The sequence below is a fragment of the Neopelma chrysocephalum genome, unplaced genomic scaffold, assembly GCF_003984885.1.
Source record: "Neopelma chrysocephalum unplaced genomic scaffold, ASM398488v2 Primary Assembly neopelma1_71, whole genome shotgun sequence".
Lineage (NCBI taxonomy): Eukaryota > Metazoa > Chordata > Aves > Passeriformes > Pipridae > Neopelma > Neopelma chrysocephalum.
Genome location: NW_020897731.1, coordinates 14,884,659 through 14,907,785, shown reverse-complemented (window position 1 = coordinate 14,907,785; position 23,127 = coordinate 14,884,659). Strand labels below are relative to the sequence as shown.

General features: G+C 35.6%; 1 protein-coding gene across 6 annotated transcripts in view; it reads left to right on the top strand.

Moving 5' to 3' along the window:
* The window catches only part of PDS5A (PDS5 cohesin associated factor A), an 80,234-nt gene that overhangs the window by 27,897 nt on the left and 29,210 nt on the right, over positions 1 to 23,127 (top strand). For 5 of the 6 annotated variants that reach the window (XM_027686457.1, XM_027686456.1, XM_027686459.1 and 2 more), the window contains exons 3-12: positions 6,566 to 6,769; positions 7,177 to 7,263; positions 8,033 to 8,130; positions 8,630 to 8,756; positions 12,516 to 12,596; positions 14,053 to 14,193; positions 15,272 to 15,387; positions 16,160 to 16,254; positions 17,156 to 17,301; positions 21,336 to 21,487. In XM_027686457.1, the coding sequence (XP_027542258.1) occupies positions 6,566 to 6,769; positions 7,177 to 7,263; positions 8,033 to 8,130; positions 8,630 to 8,756; positions 12,516 to 12,596; positions 14,053 to 14,193; positions 15,272 to 15,387; positions 16,160 to 16,254; positions 17,156 to 17,301; positions 21,336 to 21,487 (1,247 nt within the window). Of the gene's footprint in view, positions 1 to 6,565; positions 6,770 to 7,176; positions 7,264 to 8,032; positions 8,131 to 8,629; positions 8,757 to 12,515; positions 12,601 to 14,052; positions 14,194 to 15,271; positions 15,388 to 16,159; positions 16,255 to 17,155; positions 17,302 to 21,335; positions 21,488 to 23,127 lie in introns of those variants that run through there. The other variant, XM_027686461.1, reaches the window with a different exon arrangement.

Below are 23,127 nucleotides of genomic sequence, written 5' to 3'. Positions count from 1 at the left end.
TGAACTTGGTGTTGTCTGTGAACTTACTGAGGGTGCACCCAATCCCCTTGTCCAGATCATCGATACAGATACTGTCTATACAGGGCTGGCCTGAAAGAGAGACCTTCAGCTGTTGTTTCAGTAGGTTAATTAGCACAGTCTGGTAAATATCCTCTTACAAGAAAAGGCTTTTACGACTCCTTTGGTAGCCACCTTCTGTACTTTTCAATTTTTATTTTTTTTAATCAGTGAGGGTAATCAGGCCTAAGTAATGTGTTTCAAATCAGCATTTAGTATTTTTAGCATTTCATGAGCTGTATTGCTGTTTTTTCCTTTCCTTCTTCTGTCATATCCTGCAATTGCATTTTCATTGTTTTCATGCACATAGCCTGTTGTTGGCTCATAATTTCCTTACAATTGCTTAATAAATGTCCATCTTTCCTCTCTCCTGTTGTTTCCAGCTGATAAGCTCTTAATAGCATAAATTCTTGGATTTAAGAGCTAAGCATGAGACCATTTACCAGCGATCAATTTTTGGTGTTTCTGTTCTCATGTAATATCCTGTCCTTTATTGCCAGTCTGTAACTGTGTCATTACCATCCATTCCTACCATTCCACACGAGTAAATTCGTTCAGGTCCAAAGTGTCCTTTCAGTTTAACACTGAGGAGCTAAGGAGAAAATGTCGCACTAATCTTCATCTCTTGCAGCATTCTTATTTTCCATGTGGCTCAGTGTAATACTGTTCTTGACACTTGGACAAATTTCTTGTCATAGTTGGTGTTGTGTAGTGTTGATTATCTTATTGAAGGCACGAGCTGTTACAAGATGAGGGTTAGCAGAGTATGTGCTACCCTGTTTTTCTTCTTTGTTTATTTACCCTTCCAGATTTGGTTTGTATTATGAAATTCTGTTGATGTCAGCCTGTTGGATGTATTGGCAAGATCTCTTTTCTTGATCATTATGTTAATATTTGATAATTTCTGGCTAGTTGGTATCTTCCTTGTTTGGGGGTGGTGGTGTGTGTGGTTTGTTGTTGGGATTTTTTGGTGGTGTGGTTGGGTTTTCTTGTTTGGGGTTTGTTTTGTTGTGTTTTTTAAGAAAAGCCAACAAAACCTGTGGTGCTAAGTTTGTGATATCATTTGTCAGGTATTTAAAGATTCTGGAATAACAATGATCTGATCCTCCTGATTTGAATACTTTGATATCTTTTCTTTTTGTTTCTATCCACATAATAATGTCTCTTCCATGCTTGTTTGGTATCTCTTCCATGCTTGTTTGGTACTTCTGGCTGACAGATAGGGCTGTATCTGAGGGAGACCAAAATTTCTCATCCTAAATATGCACCATGTAGAAGTATTTTTTTCAAAAATGTATGTCTGGATTTTGTTGTGTTTTACACGGAGATCTTAAACAAAGAATATAATTTATTGTTAATAGTTAATGGCAAGAATTGCCTATAGTACTGCTTAAATCACGTGAGGAAAAAATGTAAAAACGCTCTGATGGCAGTTGAAAATTGCTAGATTTGGGTGTACTGTAATTTTAGCCTTTTCTTGGCATCTGTCACAGAATTGTCTGAGCTCTTGAAGTGTCATCCGGGCTCACATCCATTTGGTTATGTTTTACTTTCAAATATCTTTTGTATTTAACCTTAGTACTGAAGTTAACTTCTGCTAGTATTCCCATTATAACAAATGGTATCAAATTCTCTCAATTGCTAAATTTCTTCTTTTGATGATTACAAAATTTTTAAATACTGAGTATCTTTTCCTGGTCTTTTTACAAACTGATGGTGGTTAAATGTTACTACTTTTGGAATCCTTCGAATAAGCTATTGTAAGAAGAGCATAACAAGTGCAACCTGCACACACCTTCCCCCTGCTGTGACTGGCTTGGAGGTTGGTGTTTGGCCTGCAAGCTGCAGCAAGACTTTTGTAGATCTGCCTGCTGCTTCTTCTCTGCAAGCACTGGTTTGTCCTCTGTTGGGTTTTATGTAACTCTTCTCCCTGTAATACTGGAGTCATCAGTAGGTTTCAGCAGCAGCTGATCTTCCTGATCCCACAAACCATGTGCCCAAAGCTACAGGATCTGAACAGCAAAAGTTAGTATTTCCATCCGAGGCATAGATCTTGCACAAGAGCCACATGCAGCTGAGTCACATGAGGGCAAGCTACCATGCTGATTTAGTGTCTTTGAAAACAGGCTGCATGTAAGCTGCCTATGAGGTGTGGGCAGTCTGTGAGCAATGCTTTGGCAACCTCTGGTATATGTTTCGATGCAGTTGAGAGGCCGACAGCCTCACAAGAAGCTGCAAGTGTTCATCTCACCTCTTTTCAGGCATCTAGTCACACTGAGCTGCTTTCATGGTCGACGCAGAGTTCCAGGGCAAAACTGAGGTGACATCTGTAAATGTCATTATAGACATCTGTCCTTGAACTCAGTCAGGGTCTGTGCATTTCTCTCTGATGGGTGAAAAGGTAACCCAGAGTGACTGGCTTGCACACTGCATGGTTGATGCAATCGGATGAATACCTCCCTGAAAGCTTTAACTTCTTTAATTTTCAATATGTTTGTAACATGCTAAGAGTGACTTAAGCAGTCTTCATTTAACTGTTCTTGCTATTTTGAATGAAGGCATTTGCATTTCTTCAATGTTAGATTATTTCACTTAAATGTTTGCAGATCCTGGGAGAGTAAAATCTTTTATCTGATAGTTAGAATTTCAAGGTAATATGGTAAAAATGCCAATAATGAAAATTTCTAGATAGTTTTAACAGTTTCATTTTTGCAAGCTAAGTAAAGCACACGTATGTGACAATTTAATGGAGATGCATTAAATCAAAAGCAATACAGAACGAATTTAGTAATGAATGTGCTTAGCTGTATTTTGTTTACATTTGTCTAGCAGTTAGTGCTTTAATTGAGTCCTTAACTGTTTGGAAAAGAATTGATGATGTTACATTAATGCGTTTAAAGAATACTTTCTGTCTCCTGCTTTTTGCACAGAGAACAGTAACAGTTTTTTGTGGTGAAAGCTGTTAAGTCTGTAGGTTTTTATATGAGTGAATATTAGTGTTCTAGTTAGAGTTGTTTTGATTGTACAGCAGTTAGACAATAGTACTGTAGTTTGAAAAAGTAGTGAGTTCCTGTTACAGTTTGATCACTTTTTCTAGGAATAGAAACTGTCTTAGCATGATAAGGAGTGCTTTCCAGTTTGGAAATTTAAAACCTTAAATTATTTGAACCTTTAGTCTTTTTGTATCTGTAGAGTTTATTTTAGGTTTTCAATTTGTGAGTAAATTCTTTTAGTGGATAAATTTCTAACTGTCACAAGTAATACTGGTATTGCAGTTTTAAGGCTAGAAAAAATTTAACTAAAAATATTTCTAAACCAGTTACGACCAGTTCTTCATAAGATGTTAAAACTTCCTTTAAGAAGTTATCAGTATTTGTTATGCATCATGCAACTTGCATACTGCTGCTTTTTTTCTTTCTTTAATTTCTTTGAGAAAGCTCATAATTTGTAACAGGAAATGTAATGGAGTTATAGGAAATATACAAAGAATAGGACCTATGTGCAATACAATGTAAGGAAGGTTTTTGGGCAGGGCTGGATACATAGGCTGAATTTTACGCGTTCCTTCTGAATACAAGAGCAAGATAGGAAAATCTGTAAGACTTGGTGTGTTTTCAAACAGGCAAGACAGTGTGAAAGACTAGTTTCTTTACTTTAATCCCAGAATATCCTAACATTTTGTTAATCAAATGGGAAAGTTGTGTGAATTTTCTCAGCACCGTGCTGCTTTACCTTGTCTGTTTTGGACATATCAGAGAAGGGATAAATGCAAGATTTATGCATTCTGTCTTATGAATGTGAGACTTTAAAGAAAGATCTCAAGGTATGGAGATCTGATCTAGAAGGGTATAGAGAAAGGAGATTGGTCTTATGGGGAAGATCAAAAGTTTGCTTATATAGGTAATCTATAAAATGGGTAGAATGACTGATAAGAACTTTGGTGAGATAAATTGATATGGGACAGATACAGTTTATCAGGATCTACAGATCTTTTAGACCTTTCTACCATTTTTGTAAAGCCTTCCACAGTAGTTGTCTGAATCCCATGCTGCAAGCAGAGAGAGCATGTATGGTGTGGGTTTTGTTGTTGGTTGGGGTTTGGGGTTTTTTTCATCATGTTTTTTGATTTGATGATGGTATTGGGTTTTTTAATTTGATTGTGATTGGATTTTTTGTTGTTGGGGTGTTGGGTTTTTTTTGAGGGTTTGTTGTTTGTTTTTTAACACCTTTCTGATTGAAAGAATTTGGTAGGTTTTGAAGAGTATGTTGTCTGCTTTTTTAATTCTTGAACAGGACAGGTGATCTAGGAAGGGAACAGGTGATCACAGAATATACTGACTTGAATGGGACCCATCAGGATCATCGAGACCAGCTCCTGTCCCTGTACAAGACAACCCCCAAAATTACACAGTGTACCCAAGAACACGGGCAAAATGCTTCTTGGACCTGTTCCAGTACCCACCCACTCTCTGGGTGAAAAACCTTTTTCTAATATCCAACCTAAACCTCCCCTGACACAATTTCAGGCCATTCCCTTGGGTCCTGTCACTGGTCACCACAGAGAAGAGATCAGTGCCTGTCCCTCCTCTTCCCCTCATGAGGAAGTTGTAACTGCAATGAAGTCTCCCCCTCAGACTCCTCTTCTCCAGGCTGAACAGACCAAGTGACATCAGCTGCTTCTCATACAACTTTGCCTTTAGACCCTTCATCGTGTTCGTGACTCTCCTCTGGTCACTGCCTAATAGCTTTATATCCTTCTTAAACTGTGGTGAGCAAAATTGCCCCCTGCGCTCGAGGTGAGGCCAAACCAGCCCAGAACAGAGCGGGACAGTCACCTCCATGGACTGGCTGTCGATGCTGTGCTTGATGCACCCCAGGGCACGGTGATAAGTGGCCCTGTAACAGACAGACTTGTGCTCTCAGAAGGGTGGGTTTGTGCTTTCAGCAGAAAACACAGCTTAAGAATATTTTTAGTGAAACAGACCAATACAGATAAAATTTGTATCTTTATGGGCTGTGACTGTAAAGTTCTCTTTTTTTCTGTTTGTTGTTGTGTGGAGTTTTTCTCCTCTCTCTTCCTTTCTTGAATTTTGTCTTTGTAGTAAGTTGCTTCATGAAAGAGTGTACTTGTACATTTATAGAAGTTAAAGAAGAGTTTTAAGTAATGTACTGTAGGAAAGATTGCTGTCAAACATTTCATTTGTAAGATCTACTGAGTTTGAAACTATTTTAAAACTCAGAAAGGAGGTGAAGCTGAAAGACAGCATTTTCATGGTGGAAGCAGGGACATGCTTAATAGCAGAGAAACAATCTTAGTGTCATTTGAATGACACAATAACAAAAAAATTCTGGTTAGAGATGTGTTTATTAGTTGTGTGAGCTTAGTCTTCTCTTGTGTTTTACTGTTATTATTCTAGAGGTGAATTTGACCCATCAAGATTTATCATTTTGTGTTATCTCATGAATCTCTTTAATGTGTGTCTGTGTATACTGTGTCTGTAGTAGGTATGCTACTGGTATGCAGTGTGACTGTCCTTCAGAATTTTTACTCTAAAGATGCTCAGGTGACCAGGAGGAATGGAACACAAAGACCGATTTCACTAACATCGTACTAAGACTCTGCGGCACATTTGCCTGTTCTGTGCTGACATCCTAGATGTCATTCTCATCCTTTAACAAGCCCTATTCCAAAATTAAATCTGCAACTTTGTATTTCTTCAAACCAAATTTTCGCTTTCGGTTTTGCCAAATCATTATGTTGAGAAGTTTCTACTAACTGAAGTTGTATAATAATTAAAAATAAACAATTTTGGTGGCATTTCTTCTTAGCCATGCTAGAAGAAACAAGGAAACCACATAGTTAATTTTTTCATTATATTGATAAGGATATAGATGCAGTTGTCAGTATGCAGAAAGAAAAGATCTGCAGCATTAGACTTATTTTACATGAGGGATCAAATTATTGTCTGGTATTATAGTTTATTTAAACCAGATAGAATGATTGTGCGTATATAAAGTACTTCTTGAACTCTGTGCCTTGATACAGGCAGAGTATTAAGAGTGTCCTCTTAGGGTCCTCTCAAGTCTTGGCATAGCTCTTAAGGCAGCAGTATTACACTGTAACCCTGTGTTAGGCCAGATGGCATCCAGCCCCTTGGAGTATTTATGCTGAGGTGAGTGGGACTGCTTTGAGGAAGAGATGCTGTCATGTCCAACCTCATTGGTGTGCAACTTCTGTGCTCTACCTCAGACCAAGATTGGCAAAATGAGTAGAGCTGCAAAGTGATTTTCAGTGTCTTAATTTAAAATACCAAGTTCAACAAACCTTTGCATATCAGATTAACGCTTCTCTTCTTCTGATACTTGTCCTAACAAAAAAATTGTAGTACTAACTGTGATTATGCAGCGGAACATGTATTGATAGCACTGCATTCTTTTAAAAAGTATTGTTTAGTAATTAGGAATAAAAGCAGAAAGAACTCCAATTTTTTTTTCCTTTGATTTTCAGATGGTGGTAAAAACATTCATGGATATGGACCAGGACTCAGAAGATGAGAAGCAGCAGTATCTCCCACTAGCCTTGCACCTTGCATCTGAATTCTTCCTCAGGAATCCCAATAAAGATGTGCGCCTCCTTGTAGCATGTTGCTTGGCTGATATCTTTCGTATCTATGCTCCTGAAGCTCCATATACTTCCCATGACAAACTTAAGGTAAAAATGCTTTATAAAATAAAGGCTTTCTTCCTACCCCATTCTCTTACTGAGGAAAATAAAAACCACGTCCCTCCTCCTCCCTCCCAAAATGAAACCAACCAACCAACTCCCCTCTAAAAAAACAAACAACAAAAAAAACCCAGAAAAATAAACCAAAAAAATTGGTTTTACTCCTATTTATACTGATGTTCAATTTTATTAAAGACATGTTGCTTTAATCCTGTGAGTCAGTGTAATAATTAAGGGCCAGGCATGTAAAGGAACACTGGATGATATGACCAGTGTCTGTGTTGGTGATAGCTTTCTTGTCAGTGCCTAAAAAAACCAATTTAATGTTCTCATATCATGAGTTTGAAAATATGGGTAAATGTCACTACTAAATGGTTGTATTGTTTTTTTGACAGGACATATTCTTGTTTATTACAAGACAATTGAAAGGCTTGGAGGACACGAAGAGCCCTCAATTTAACAGATACTTTTACTTGTTAGAGGTAACTCAGTAGTTGTAACTTTCAGTAGCTGGTATTTGCTCTGCAAGCCTAAGAAGTGTAATCAGTATTTTTTCCAGTAATTTTTCCAGATGTGCCAGTATGCCTGGGAAATTTATTCTGTAAATCACACCAGTCTCACTGAAGTTCATTTAATTGCTTCTTTTAGTAGTTATAATTCTGTTTGCATTTAGTAAGTTCACTAGCCTGCAGTTGAGGACATGTTGAAATGATTGGTATTTATTAGCATTTAGCCTTTATCTTATAAATGTATACACTGTTTTTTGTATCAAGAGAGAAAATTTCAAATGCTGATTAAAATGCAGGTGTGATTATATTGATGGTGGGAGAAGAGATATAAGATTTTTGCTTTGAAAGCGTTGCAAAACAGTACTCTTGACAAGAATGGGGGGAGGGTTCAGTGTGCATTTAGAAATAGTATCTTGTTTGTAAATCTTTTATTGATACATAAAATTGTCATATGAAGAAAAAAGTCTAGAAATAGGAACTTAATATATTAACAATTTCTGTTAATCGGGTTTTATACATAAGAAATCAGATTATTATATATGTAGTTTTTTCTGGATATATCTGGCAAAGCCCCTTTGTATTAGGAGTTCTTTATATGCAAAGCAAATATCCGGTCTCTTTCCCCAAAGGGAATATTGTATATTTTTTTCCTTAAATAGAAAAAAACTGTAGCTAACATGATTATATTTATGTGATTTAATATGAAGTTATAATAGCCTGAATATCCTATTTTTTGTTTTAGAATTTAGCTTGGGTTAAATCTTACAACATCTGCTTTGAGTTGGAAGATTGCAATGAAATTTTTATTCAGCTTTTTAGGACTCTTTTTTCAGTTATCAAGTAAGTTGAATTACTTCCATTATTTTAAACTGTCAAAATATCATCAATTTTGGGGGTAGACTGAATCCTGTCATAGTCTACAGATAAATATGTCTGAACAGAACTAGTCTTTATTTGTCCAAACAAAGAGATACAAGGAAAGCAAATGAGTGTGAATTACTGACAGTGTGAAGGGGTGTACATCTGAAAGTAGATGTGTTTTAAAATTTGTTGTCCATGTTATAACTATACTTCATTCTGATTCATTTATCTACATTTTTACTTTCGTGGTTGTGATTGTCTTTTTTATTTTGATTCACTTAAAGCAGAGCTAGGTTGTTCTAGGTTTTTGAACCTTCCTGTAAGAGAAGAAAGGCACGTAAAATGGTTTTGAGTTTTGAGATGTGGAGAGTGTAAGGGAAGGCAAGCTGGACAGTGTTAGACATTGTTTCTTGACCGTACTGTTAATATTTGTCAGGGTCTGAAAATTTAGTGTTGATAATATTCTTTATGATCTTAGTAATAGCCACAACCAGAAGGTACAAATGCATATGCTGGATTTGATGAGTTCTATCATCATGGAAGGCGATGGAGTAACTCAGGAGCTGCTGGACTCGATTTTGATTAACCTCATTCCTGCACACAAGGTCTGCAAAATAAAATATTATAGTAGTATACCATTATAACAACATTAATTTTTATTGCCTTTTGCATGTTGTTTATCTCTTCACGCACTTAAGCTATCACAACTGTTTTATTTTCCCCCAGTCTTGGAAGACTTGATTGAAAATTTCCTTTGGGAATTATTTGGTGCTGTTCATTAACTGTGTCTAGATTATTCGTTATCAAGAGATTGTGCCTACTTGCTGCCTCAGGATCTCTGTACGGAAATAGTGTTTTCAAGTAAATGCAATAGGAAAACATTATAGCTTAAGGATCGTGCATTGTCGGTCATTTTACTTTTTGGATTTGATGCAGGGTTTATGATTGAAAAGATGTGAAGTATTTTTAATTAAAAAAAAGGAAAAAAAATACTTCCCGAGGCTTCTGTGGTGTCTTGCTGCTCCCCTCAGCTTGCCAGTCAGACTTTCCTCCACCTCCCTAGCTGTGCTTCCCACCCCTTCCATGGGCTTTACCTGCTTAACTCACTTATAAGGGACCAAGTGACACATACACACATCTCCTTCCTAGAGGAATTTTATATGAGCTCCTCCTCGAAGAGTAGGTCAGTGGATCTGCAGCTGAGCTTTTGAAGTACCTTTATTGTAATGCCAAAATAAATTTGAAAGGAGAATGAACACAACTCCATTAGCTGTGAAATAAGGGAAAATGAGTGCAGGCTGGTGTTGCCTTGCATTGACCAAGAAAATTTCCTTTCTAAAACACTTGTTCTTCTTAATGAAAATTGTATGGAGTACAAGAAGTTTCACTTATTAGTTGGAGTAAATGAACTGTGCTCTGATTACCAAGTGTGTTTTTCTGTTTGTTCATTTATTAATTTAAAATAATGACAAAATTAAGGCAGCTCCATCCATGACTACATAATTAAAGTTAAATTAGCAGATAAAAGTTAAGTTAGCAGGAATTATTCATTTAGTTAAAGAGGGAGAATTCATGGGAATGCATTACACAGGAGTGTCTAAGCTGTGACCATTGTCATTTACCTGTGAAATTCTGTTGTCTGAGATGAGTTTGCATTCCTTCTGTCATGACCATGAGACAGAAATACCATTCTGTTAAGTCATTTTTATTGACAGCAATGAGATAATGTCTTATTAAAACTGCTAACAGAGAGGCATCTTACAATAATAGAGTCCTTTTGAAGATACAATGCACTTTGTAAGTTGTTTCTAATTATAGGCAGTAGATATCAGGAATGGAATAGAGGAGTGGTGCTGTGTGTGTCAGGTGCTGGGTGATGCTGTTGGCAGTGGTGGGCATTGCTCTGACAATACAAACACCTGGTAAACCTTGTACAACAGAACAGTGTGTTGTGACTACTTGGTTTAGGCAAAGTAAAAGTAAATATGATCCTTCAGCATTAACATTGTTCACTTAATCGTATAGTTCTGCCTAATGAAGGAAATGCTTAAGCAAGGCTCTGATAAAGAGGGAGGTAAACTTGGTGTAAATATTGGGTTTTACTGCACATTTGCTGTCTCTTAGAAGACTGGTGCCAGTCCTTACCAACTCTTGGTCATGACTGAGCAAATAATATCCCGTAGTCAGTGCTCATATCGTACTTTGGTCAGTATTTTGATCTATTTTAATTTGTTTGTTTCCTGTAACAACAGAACTTAAACTACTGTTTTACCACGGTAATTTAAAAAAAAACCAACCAGAAAGTTCTTTTGTCTGATCTGCCTAGCAGAGTTTGACTGTGGTAATTATGTTCTCCTTTCATGAACAGATCTCCTAGGAAATTCTGTGATTATATTGTTTGTCCTTAGGTATGTAAATCAGAAGCCCCATAGTTTGAAAAACTTATTTTCTTGTAGAATACATACAATAGCAATACTTTTAGGTCTGTGCAAAGCAGTCAAATACCAGTCATTCTCTGCTATGACATAATAAAAGTAATAGTGTGGCAAGAAATAGTGGAAATTTGTCTTTGTAAAGAAGCTGAAAGAATGTGTTTTGGAGAATGTAGTCTGTTCCTTTTTTTTTTTTAATTAGACATGAAGTAGCATCTACCTCAGCATCTAAATTATATTCATTTGTACATCCATTATCAATAAAGTGGTGGTGGTGTACATTGTTCTCTGTGTGTGCTATTGTGATTCTCCTGTAGTAAATCCAGGTTTTCAATAGCAGTATCATAAGTCACATTTAGCTCAGGTTACCTATGCCATCAGACTGTAGTCCTTTTTATTAACTTTAAAAGCAGTACTATTTAGTGAATATTTTTCTTCACATTCTTACAATCAAAATTATTCCTTAAAAACATATTCGTGTCTTCATATATTTTATGTGCTTAAAATCAGTAACTTTTTCTGCATCCTCTACAGCAGGGCTAGTCCAGTCCTTCAGGGTTTGTTTTCCCTAACAGATGAATTATTTTTTTATTATTTACTAATAGTTGTTTATTTTATCAGTAGATATATTACTTTTCTAGGCTATTTTGATGTCTGGTTCTTTGGTACTGAGGGGTTTTTTGTGTGTATGTATTTGGGTTGTTGGTTTGTTTGTGTGGAAATCTTTGAAGCTGTGTTGAAAATCCAAAGAAAGTATGTTTTCTGTATGAGGTTGGCAGTCCTTTAGTTTAATACCGGCATACCTGCCAAAAAGATTTTCATCATGGTCTGGTTTGGAAAGAAAATGTTGGGATTATTATTTATTTATTTATTTATTTAAAATTTGAGATGAGTTGATAAATATATGTCTGTATTTTGTAATGAGACATCAGTTTAGTGCTTTGGTGATTGAGGACATACTTATTTGAGCCTTTGGCCATTTGTTTCTCTTTACTATCAGTTCAGGAACTGTCTTTCAGTTTGTCATCTCATTAGTTAAAAGTACATGAGAGAGTCGTTCTCAATGTGGACTTGCCAAATACAGTCTTCCCAAGAAGCAGTCATCCATAGGCTTTTCCTGCATTTTTTCTGCAGTGATTTGTAATTTTCAGGGCAATCAGCTAATCTACCTTTCTTTTTTTGCCCCCTCCAAGCATCATTAATCCCTAGGTGATATGAGATACTGTGTATTGGATTTGTGCAGACTTGGACAGTCAGATTTTTCAGATGTGCAGTTACATTCCTTATCTTGCTGAAGAGTAATAAAAACAATGTTCAGATTTGTCACGTTGCAATCAAATGTTTACTTGGAAAGTTGACAGCTAACTCTGCCCAAGTGTAAGTGCTTTCTGTGGGCTCACTGTGGGCTGTCCCAGAGCATATGGTACAGGCCATGGAGACATCAGTGCACAGTTTTACTCTCTAGACAAGGCTGAACTTTGCTGCAGGGTGTACCTCTTATGGGTATGTGAGGGAGAAACGAAACTACATTTAAATATTAAGTTAGAGTTGTTCATTTTTCAGTGGCAAAGTTTGGTGCACATTAATTTTCAAAGTATGGTAATGTTTCTTCAAAATTTTTAATGCTATTGCATATGAAAACTTTTTATAGATGTGAATGCAGTGCTAAAGGTGACAGCTGATAAAGTCAATGTGCAGGAAATTATGGGTTTGGGTTAGTTTTCTTAAGTGTGTGAAAAACTAGTTTTAAGATTTCTCTACGTATGTAGTTGTGGAATTAATGTAACTTAATTTGGATAGCTTTGAAAACAAATAGATTGGTGGTGAAACATACCTTTCTAAAGTCATGGGTCTTTAAGGTTGGGAGGGAAAAGTAAAGTCATCTGAAATAGTTTGTCTCTATAAAATTTTATTATGTTTTCTTTATTTCAGAACCTTAATAAACAAGCATTTGATCTTGCAAAAGTCCTGTTGAAAAGGACCGTCCAGACCATTGAACCTTGTATTGCCAATGTATGTAAATTAGTTAATCCATGTTACCTACAAGTAGCAAGTGTTCTTGTACTGTCTTGATTTACTGCAAATTTGGTGGGATTCTTTTCCTTGTAAATATTGTTTATAAAAGCCACATTTTGTAATGCAGCTACAAGAATACCATTTTCCAAATAGGGTATTGTTAACATGGTTGTTAAGTATGTGGGATGTATCAAATAAGTGAAGAGGAAATTAATTTTTGCCCATCTCAGTCTAAAGTTAAGCCTAAATCTAGGTTGTGAAAATAGGTGACCACCAAAACTCCTGTTACAACAAAAGGAATTGTTAGTACTTTGTATGTCCAGTAACCAGACAGCCTAATTTCGTACCAAGCTTTAGGATGAAGCATTTCAAACTGCCAACTCTTTGCTAGAGGTTTTTTTTTTTCCCCCTCCTAAACTTGCTGTAGTCATAAAGACTGAAAGAATTATGGTTTTCACTTCTACTGTAATTCCTCTTGTTGAATGTCAGTGTTGTGTGTTCTGCCTATTAGTACAGCTACTACAGTCTTTGGGGAATGTGGTCTGATCCATTCTGTTGCCTTTCCTTGGTGCCGAAGCCAGTAGAATTCGTAAAAGTCAGAGTAGTTTAAAAAGGAAATTAGACTAATTCATAAAAGATTAATCAGTAAGTATTTAAAAGTGAGATCAGGAGTCTCACTAACAAGTACCACTTTCCAATTCCCCTCCTTCTTTAAACTTTTTAATTAGTCATAGCTGGAAACAGGATAGTACATAGAGTAATGTTTGAGTTGATTTAATACTTTTCTTCTTACTTTCTTTTTCAAGTGTGTAATAGCTTTGTAGCATTTGCACTGCTCAAATATTAACCCACAGAATCTAATAGAGAGTATATAAAGTATATTAAAATTTAACAAATCCAAAAGAAATAGTTCATATTTTAGCCTACTCTTGGTTTCTTTCTGTTAGATCACTAACAACCTTGATATATTACTATCAAATATCACAAAACATAACATAAAGCCATTTGATGTTCTTTAAAAAGGCTTTGAGGTGGAGAAGCTTCATTTTCAGTATTTGATGGTCTTCAATTGGATTGGTTTTAAATGAAAGAAAATTTAAAAAAGATACTAATTTTTTTCCTCAATGTTTACTGGATGAATATGCATTTTAAATTAATTCTTTTATTACCTATTTATTTTGCTTGGGAGATGGTTATTGATATTTTAAATTATCAAATTATCATGAATTAAACTGTCTTGACTGAAGTATTAGAACTGAACTAAGAAGGATGTTTGTAATTTGTCTGAGCCTAAATTGTTAAGGGTGAAATGCTTTGATTTAATGAAGACATCGTGCATTGAGTATCTTCCATTACTATAAAAATATTAATGATACTATGTTAAAATAACTTCTAAAAATAGTTTTTGCTTTAATGAGGGACAATCTACCAAATAATAATGTTTGTATTCTAGTTTTTTAACCAGGTTCTGGTACTGGGAAAGTCTTCAGTAAGTGACTTATCAGAACATGTGTTTGACTTGATACAAGAGCTTTTTGCCATAGATCCTCACTTACTGCTGTCTGTCATGCCACAGCTTGAATTCAAGCTGAAGGTAGGTTACAATGTAGCTTTGGACAAGCAGTAAAATTTGTGCAGATATTAAGAGTGCAGAGATGTAGATTTAATAAGTGTTCTACTGGAGGGATAAAAAGTTTATATTTATTACTTTATTTGAAAGATAAATGTAATATTGAAGAAAGGATACTGGCAATTTGTGTATATTTATACATATGTATATAATTATATGCTTTTTTTTGCTTGCAAACATATTATGCACACAAAATATATACTCATAATGATAATGGAGTCTAATACAAAAGTTCTATGTACTTAATCTTTTGAATTCACCTGAAATTTATGAAGTAATTAGGCTGTAGTCGGCTTATCTCATGAAATGCCAATCTGTCAGCTTGGCAGATTGTATTGATTTGCAGAACTTTGTTTTATGAAATGTTTTAATAATAGAGGAAGTATTTCCTAATATTTTCTGAGATTTGTCATAGTCGGCTAGTAAGTCAGCTGACATCTTCTGAATCCTTGAAAATAGTTAATTTATCCTGATTTGGGAATTTGTGGGGCTTTTAATTATAAAGCTATTTGTCTTTCATAAAATTGTAAGTGAATGAGAGAAGTAATTTTATATGTGTGCATGTACATGTAGGCTATGGTAGCAACAAACAAAAGTAACCAAGAAGTAGGTGTTTGATGAAATGACGTATCTCTTTTATTAGTGCAGATTTGTTTATAACATGTTAGTTGGTGTCTTTTCCACACACATGGAAACATTCTTAAAGAATGTTTTACAACAAAAATATAATGAATTGTTGAAATTGTCAAAGATATGTTATTCAGACTACTGTGTATGGGTTTTTATTCCCAAAAGAGAAGGAATTTTCAAAGCACAGCCACATATTCAGTGTCTGTAATATGTTAACTTAATAGGTATTTGTATATTTTCGCTCATATTAATCTAATATTCTAATTAGAGAGACTGAAGATTATCAGAAATTACTTCAAACTCAGTTTTTAATCTAACTGTTACAGGAACAGAAAGAAAAGGAAACCAGAAATTATTATTAAAATATTATGGATAATGATTTACAGTTTCTTTTTCACGTTTTGATTTTTAGAGCAATGATGGAGAAGAGCGTTTGGCTGTTGTTCGACTTTTGGCTAAACTCTTTGGCTCCAAAGATTCTGATCTGGCCACGCAAAATCGACCTCTTTGGCAGTGCTTTCTTGGGCGGTAAGAGAAATGGGATAGAATTCTAAATTTCTATTCTTTTTGTTCTGAATTTTCTTATAGTATTGCATTTGTCATTGGTTTTTTTAGAGGATATAACTATGTGTTTATATTTGAACAAGTTACTTTGTTAAATCTTGAAAACAGAGAATTGCACACAGTTACATTTTGGAATGAAGAAGCCTGAAGAACTGCTGCTATTTTGCTGTCAGCTACAAGCATATAGCTTAGATAGACAGTACATTACACACACGGCAAAAATTATACAGTAGCTATGCCAGCACTGTCTGAAATTTCATACTGTTCAGCTGTATCTGCAACTGTATCTGTTTTGTTTGGCATTTACCTTTTTGAGTGAAGAGGTACTTCCTTTTCAGTAAATATAGAAGTTTATAATTTTTAAAAAGGTGAATGCTTTCAAGTGGTACATATTACGTGACAATTTACATTTTTATAATTTTACCTGTGTGTGTATATATGCACACACAATATTGACTGTGTATGGAGAATTATGTTCAAAAGTCAGTGGACAAAATCTGTTAGTTCAACGTTGCCTCCACATACAGCATATTCATACTTTAATTTTAGTCCTGACTTAATTTCACAAGAAATAACAAAAATTTGTATGAGGAACATTTATATTCTATTATTTTGCCACATAGAAGTATTCTAATAGTTAACAGAACATACTATCAACGCATGTTACTACATAGAGAATAATCATGATTTGAAAGGCTAATTAAAAATTAACATTCATCATCTTCTATCCCTCTAGGTTCAATGATATCCATGTCCCTGTGAGATTAGAGAGTGTGAAATTCGCCAGTCATTGTTTAATGAACCATCCAGACTTAGCAAAAGACCTCACTGGTGAGATGCTCATACAGGGGTTTAGAATAATTTATGAAATGAGCAAGGAAGTGTATAATTTTTTTTGTACGTAAAAGTGTGGTTCTAAAATGTATCAAGACTGATGCTTGATGCTGGATGGAAGAGCTAACACTGAGTAATTGATTTCTACTGAAGACAAGTGCTAGTTATAGTAAGAGAGGAGTGTGTGACTTTGTATGGACTTTGTCCATACACACATTGTGTGTGTGTTTAAGAAGCTACCCATTGCAGAATGAATTTTAAAGTAATTTGAAGTTCTAAAGAAACTTTTGGCAAGTCAAAGCAAATATTGGTGCAACATCTTGACTTGTTTTCAAGAACAGTCACTGTGTTCCCCAGTACTCTCCCACTGAGTTCAGAAAATGCTGTTTTGCTGATCTAAACGATGAAGTGTCTTCCTACACTACAGCATTATTTTAACTATGAGCAGATTTTCAGGCTTCACTGAAAAACTGTTCTTTTTTTGATGCAAGCTATCCTACAGCAGTTGTCAATATTTTTCATTTATTATTTAACTTTTTAGCTCTTTGGGAATGAGAGTTTTTTCTGGTCTTATTTCTTCTCATTCCCTCACCCCCCTTTATTTTCAATATATTCTAATCAGCTTTTTTTTCACTTTCATTTGCTTGTTGCAAATGAGGTAATCATAAAAGCTATTCACTTTTGTATTCTTCTGATATTTACAGTTATCTAATTGTTTTGTATTTAACATAGAAAACATTGGAACAGATAGATACTTCCTGTGAGTAGCTATAAGTTTAATAGATAACATGGTTGTGATATATGACTGACATTTAATTGTTTTAACATTATTAATAAATCAGAATATGTCACACCTACATAAATAAGCCAAGTTTTTCATTGTTTCTGATCGTAACAGAATATTTGAAGGTTAGATCACATGACCCAGAAGAAGCCATTCGACATGATGTTATTGTTACAATTATTACTGCAGGCAAGAGAGATCTTTCTTTAGTCAATGACCAGCTCCTTGGCTTTGTAAGGGAAAGAACGCTAGACAAACGGGTAAGTGTTAATATTGTATTTTCAGAAATTATCTGCTTCTAGTATACCTTGGTAAAAGTAAAACCAAAAAACCAAAGCCACAGAATCAGAGAATCATAAAGAGTTGACTATCAAGAAGAATGCTGCAGGGGAAAAATAATTTTGCAAGAAGATCTTAATGTAGATTCCATAATATGGTGGCATCAATCGACCCAGTTATCAAGCAAATAGGGTCATTGACTTGTGAGAAAGACAATCATATTGTAAGAATAAGAATTGTCACGCATGTTAAGGCCAAAGGTCCCTATAACCCTTTATAATTCTCATAGTGGTCAGTTTTGGCTTCCAGCAATTTGTGATTTAATGATTTCTTGAATCTGCTTGATAACGTACATTATAGCTTTCAATGGAACTTCATTCCATGTATTAATCGAGTTCTTTCTTGAATGAACTTGTACTTTATAATCATACATGGTATACATCAGCAAATTCAAGTTTAATGCACATTTGGAAAAAATAACTTCACTTGTTTGTTTTTAAACTTGTCTGAGAATTTCACTGGATATCTCATAGTTCTTGCATTATGTAAAATAATGAATATTCTTTGACCCACTTATGATTAATAAATGTGTATAGCATATCTTTTCCAGCTATTTGCCTTCCAGTTTAAAGAATCACCTGATTAACTTCCACACAAATTATTACTGCATTCTTCAGATCATTCTTGTCTGGATGTTCTATATCCTGTTTTAACTAAGGTGACCAGAGTTGGCAATGGCATTCACGATGTGCACCATGTTGTATACATATTTTGTGATAACTCTTTTTCCTTATTGTGAAGCATTCGATCTCTTACACTGTTTCTGAGCACTGAGCTGACAGTTTTGAGTACAGTGTCTTTCCTGAATAATTTTAGATGATCTATTGCCTAATACTGTACGTGCAGAGTTAATGCTGGTGGGAAAACCTGGCCTTAATCTGAAGTTCCTCCATTTCACATTGTAACAATTCAGTAGTGTGACATATTTCTGCAATAGTTCATTAAAATGTTAGATCCGACTACCTCAGTAAATTTTATACCCTCTGTTCAGTTCATTTTCTAATTTTTCTTTATGTTAAGTGTCAGAGATTTCTTTCTGACTCTGTCTGTATGTTCCCTTTGTTCCCTTCATTGTGAAAATCAGTCATTTATTTCCACCCGTTGTCCCCTATGTTTACTTAAAAATTAATTCACAACAGGATTTTTATTTTAAGATCCTGTGGTGTGAGACTTTATTGGAAGCTTTTTTTGGATCCTAATGGATTCTACTGATGTACTTCTGGGTCTGCTAAAAGTTATTTTTTCTTAGACAAAACTTCCCATTCTGTAAAGTGCAATGACTCATTTCCATAACTTATTTTTCAGTCGTGTCAGCTCTTTGTTGTTGTTACTGTTCTGTTTCAACCTGTTTACCCATTCAAAATAAGATGTTCTGATGAGTGGTGCAGTGTTCCTCTTGGAACCCCTTGGATTCTTTCGCATTTGCTGTCTTCAGTCTGTTCATTGATAGATTGCAATAAGAGGATAATTAGTATTTGCTATATCATTTCTAAATTCCTATAAAAGTCATGGATGGGATACCACCTGGTCTTAATGATTTTGTTACTGCTCATTTTATTAATTTTTTTACATGTCTCCTAATGACAGTTTAAGAAACCTCTTCAGACCTCTCTCCTGGAATAAATCTTGTTTGTCTTTCAGTCCTACAAAAAGGGTCTGTCTGGAAGTCTTCCTGCTTCTAGAGGCTTTGGTGAAGATGTTATTCAGTATGCTTTTCATAATTTGGTTTTGAAACTTTTGCCCATGCTTCATCAAGGATTTACTTTCAACTTGACAGAGTTTATACTCTTTCCTGTTTACACTTTTTCAGATGTGGCTCCGTGGTCTTTGGATGGTGATGTTTAATAGCAGACTTCTCTGGGCTGTGTAGCCACATTGATTCTTTTTTTTTTTGTCCCTATTGTTCATTTGTGATAGGGGGTATCCTTTCTATAGCCTATGTCATTCTACCTGGTTACTTTACTTCTTTTAAAATAATTGTATCTTTTTGTTTAGTCCCTTTTTTAAATGGGAATGTTGCTATAATGGATTTTGAGAAAAGAGTATTTTCTTTGCACAGAGAAATACTGATTTTGAGTATCTTCACTATTATAAAGCAGCTCTTCAATTAGTTCTACCTGCAGCTTGACCTTGCATGTTTCTCAATAGTGATTAAGATCACCTTCCTTGTTTTTCAACCACTAAACAAACATGTCCAAAAAGTCATTTATGAGATGCAAAAGCTTTTACTTCCCACTGGGACTTCCATCTAGTGAGAATGGGATGATTGTTACTGTGTCTTCTACATAGTGTCTCTGTTCTCCTATACCATGTTGCCATCAGTAAGAGGCTGTCAGTTGTGCAGCTATAGTACTAATTTCCACAGAGCTAGGTCTTTTCAGTTCACATAGCTTTAAATCTGGTGTAGTGGTACTTAATGTTCCTAATATGTTTGGCGAAGTCATTTCACACCGGTCATAGGTTTGATGATACATTGCATTTCAAGGTTAGGTGCTTTTTTAGGCAATCCTCAGTGAAGAATAACTTCATCTGTACATGATGTTTCTCTTATAAAAATCTCTGGAGAGAGCTTTAATGAAAATATAACCTGAGGAGAGATTAAAATTGAGCACTAACTAGAAATGACTACAGAAAATACTTAGTATTTGAAATAGACCTTAACAATATAGCATGTCTTTGCAAATATTGGCCTTTCCTTATTAACCCCTTGTTAAGTACTCTGCTTTCATTTTAGGCTTAAATTTGCTAGAATAATTTCTTACAATCCTTTTTTGTTGTCTTCTGACAATAGTTTTGCCATTATTCCTGTGTCGTAGATGGTATTTGATGAAGCTATCAATTGCATTGGAACGGTATATCTGAATGCAGAAAAATATTAATACTTTTCTGAAAATGTTCCTCCTTCAGACCTTTATTTTTTTAAAATATGCTTTAGATTGCAATGGGTGTGAACAGATTCCTGCAGAGAAGTTAAACAGCAACATCTGTTTATAGCTGAAGTTGGGGTTTTTTGTGAAAATTAAGTATTAGACTGTATACTGGCGAAGTCAGTACTGTCTTGACCTGTTACTTGTTTTAACACTTAAATATGCCAAGCGTGTCTGGGGGAACATCAGGCAAAGCGTTGCCAGCCGGTCGAGGGAGGTGATTTTCTGCTCTGCCCTGGGACAACCTCACCTTGAATATTGTGTGCAGTTTTGGGCACCACAATATAAGAAAAGTATTCAGCTATTAGAGAGCGTCCAAAGGAGGGCAATGAAGATGGCGAAGAGCCTTGAGGGGAAGCCGTATGAGGAGCATCTGAGGTCACTTGGTCTGTTCAGCCTGGAGAAGAGGAAGGAGACTGAGGGGAGACCTCATTGCAGTTACAATTTCCTTGTGAGGGGAAGAGGAAGGACAGGCACTGATCTCTTCTGTGTGGTGACCAGTGACAGGACCTGAGGGAATGGCCTGAAGTTGTGTCAGGGGAGCTTTAGGTTGGATATTAGAAAAAGGTTCTTATCCAGAGAGTGATTGGGCACTGGAACAGGCTCCCCAGGGAAGTGGTCACAGCACCAAGCCTGACAGAGTTGAAGAAGTGTTTGAATGATACTCTTGGGGATGATCCTGTGCAGGTCTAAGGGTTGGACTCGATGATCGTTGTGGATCCCTTCCAACTCAGCATATTCTATGGTTCTGTGAAAATACAAGTTTATTTTTTCCATCTTCTTGACACAGCTTACTCCAACAGCTAGTGGTGTCTAAGGCTCTTATGGTGACATAAGCCATATTTTCTTCATTACCCTTTGTGAAAAGGAAGTCACTCAGTAAAACTGTGAAGAAATTAAATGTACAGAGACCAGAAAGTGGCTGTTCTGTCTTTCACGCTTCTACATCTTTACTGTATTTTGAGTATGTTTGATATTTATTTACCAAAATCACTTCCCCACCTCCTTTTCATTTCTTCCCCCTCAAGTGGCGAGTAAGAAAAGAAGCTATGATGGGTCTTGCCCAGCTATACAAGAAGTATTGTCTTCATGCCGAGGCCGGAAAAGATGCTGCAGAGAAAGTGAGCTGGATAAAGGATAAACTTTTGCACATATATTATCAAAACAGCATTGATGACAAGTGAGTCAACCTAAGCCTTCCTAATTTTAAGTGTATAGTGATAAGAAATATTCTAAAAATGTACTTATCCTATGAAAGCTGTTATATTCTGTATGTGTGGGTTTATGTATGTGTATTTAATTAATGATCATTAACATATATACTTATATATTCAGGATGGTTGCATTATCTGTTCATGGATTCATTTTATTTACTGATGGAACTAGATCTGATTAACTAACTACTGCATAGAAAAAAATTGTCAAATTTGGTGTTTACTCTGCCCAGTTTTTGTTTGCCTTACTGCTTTCCAGAGGCCAGCATGTTAAAATCCATGATCTGTGAGTGTCTTGCATGTACACACCAGAGTACATGCACAGACCTCTCCTTTTAGTATGCTGTGTAGAAAATGGACCTTTAGATAGAACTAAAGCTGAAGAAATATCGGAGTGCTTCCACTGTTAGCTTGTCTTCCTTGTTTTGTCACTCAGTCCCTTTAACTTTTGAAGTACCATTTTGGTGTTGGAAAAGGTATTTTGCCCGAGGTTTTGGAAGATAGTTTTCAACTCTCACTATTAATTGCGGAGAGCCACATGGTGAGATCGCATGAAGATAGAATTTTAGCCTAGATTTTTGATGTGGCAGTCTGGAAAATTCCTTGCTTATACAGTCTGCTACCTCAATATGTGTTGTTATCTTGGTGACTACTCTGAATGGGCTAATAGCCTCGGTCAATTGCCAGTTATGATAGTGAATTTTTAACCACTGCAGTGGTGAACGCTCTTGCTTTGTTCTTCTGGCTGATCATAACTGGGCCGGAGTTATATCTCTGATTAGTTGTCACTTTTTTTTTTTTAAAGATTATTAGATTACGCACACAGAAATTACAGTGAAAGTCTGCTGAGATAGGAGTATCAAATAATGAAAAATTAGGAAATCTTCATATAGTTTATACAAAGCTAATTTAGCATGTGTACGTGCATAAAAATACACTTCAATTTGCAGTGAGAGGTTTGTTTTTTGTAGTGTCTCACTGTCACTACACAGGTTTGAGAGCAAGCAGAGAATGAATCGAAGTTGTATAGTGAATAGGGCAGATGTTTTCTGTATTCTTGTTCACAGAAAATGCAGAACACTGACGGAAATAAGGCAAGGAATTTCTTTCTCTGACATTTCTTCTGAAAGTCTGATTAAGCTATTGAAACTAGTCTTTTCATGAGTAGGCATGGATTGTATGCTGTTTGTTTTCTGGGTATCCACACTGAAAGATTGGTGGCTTGATTTTCAATGTTCCTATAGTTCAGTTTGGTACCCTGAATTTTTAATTCAAATTTTACTGGTTTTTAAGGCCGACATTTAAGTTCTAGTTCTGTCACGTCATTGGATTGGTTTCCCAGTCCCAGTGGAGAAATAAATGCATTTCAGTGTTAATATTGTCAGAATTGTAAAGTTTTAGCACCTAAAGAGCTGTAGAAATGCTGTGATATTTTAAGACGGAGTCTGTCCAACTCTTTAAACACATAAGAACAGGTCAAAATTATCCAACTCTGGCCTGTTTTTCGTCGATAGTGAGGGAAGAGGATAAAAGGTAGCAATAACAGCTCTCCGAGCCTTGGAGTATGTTCCGTTGGGTGCATGGGATAACACTAGTTCTTTCAAAA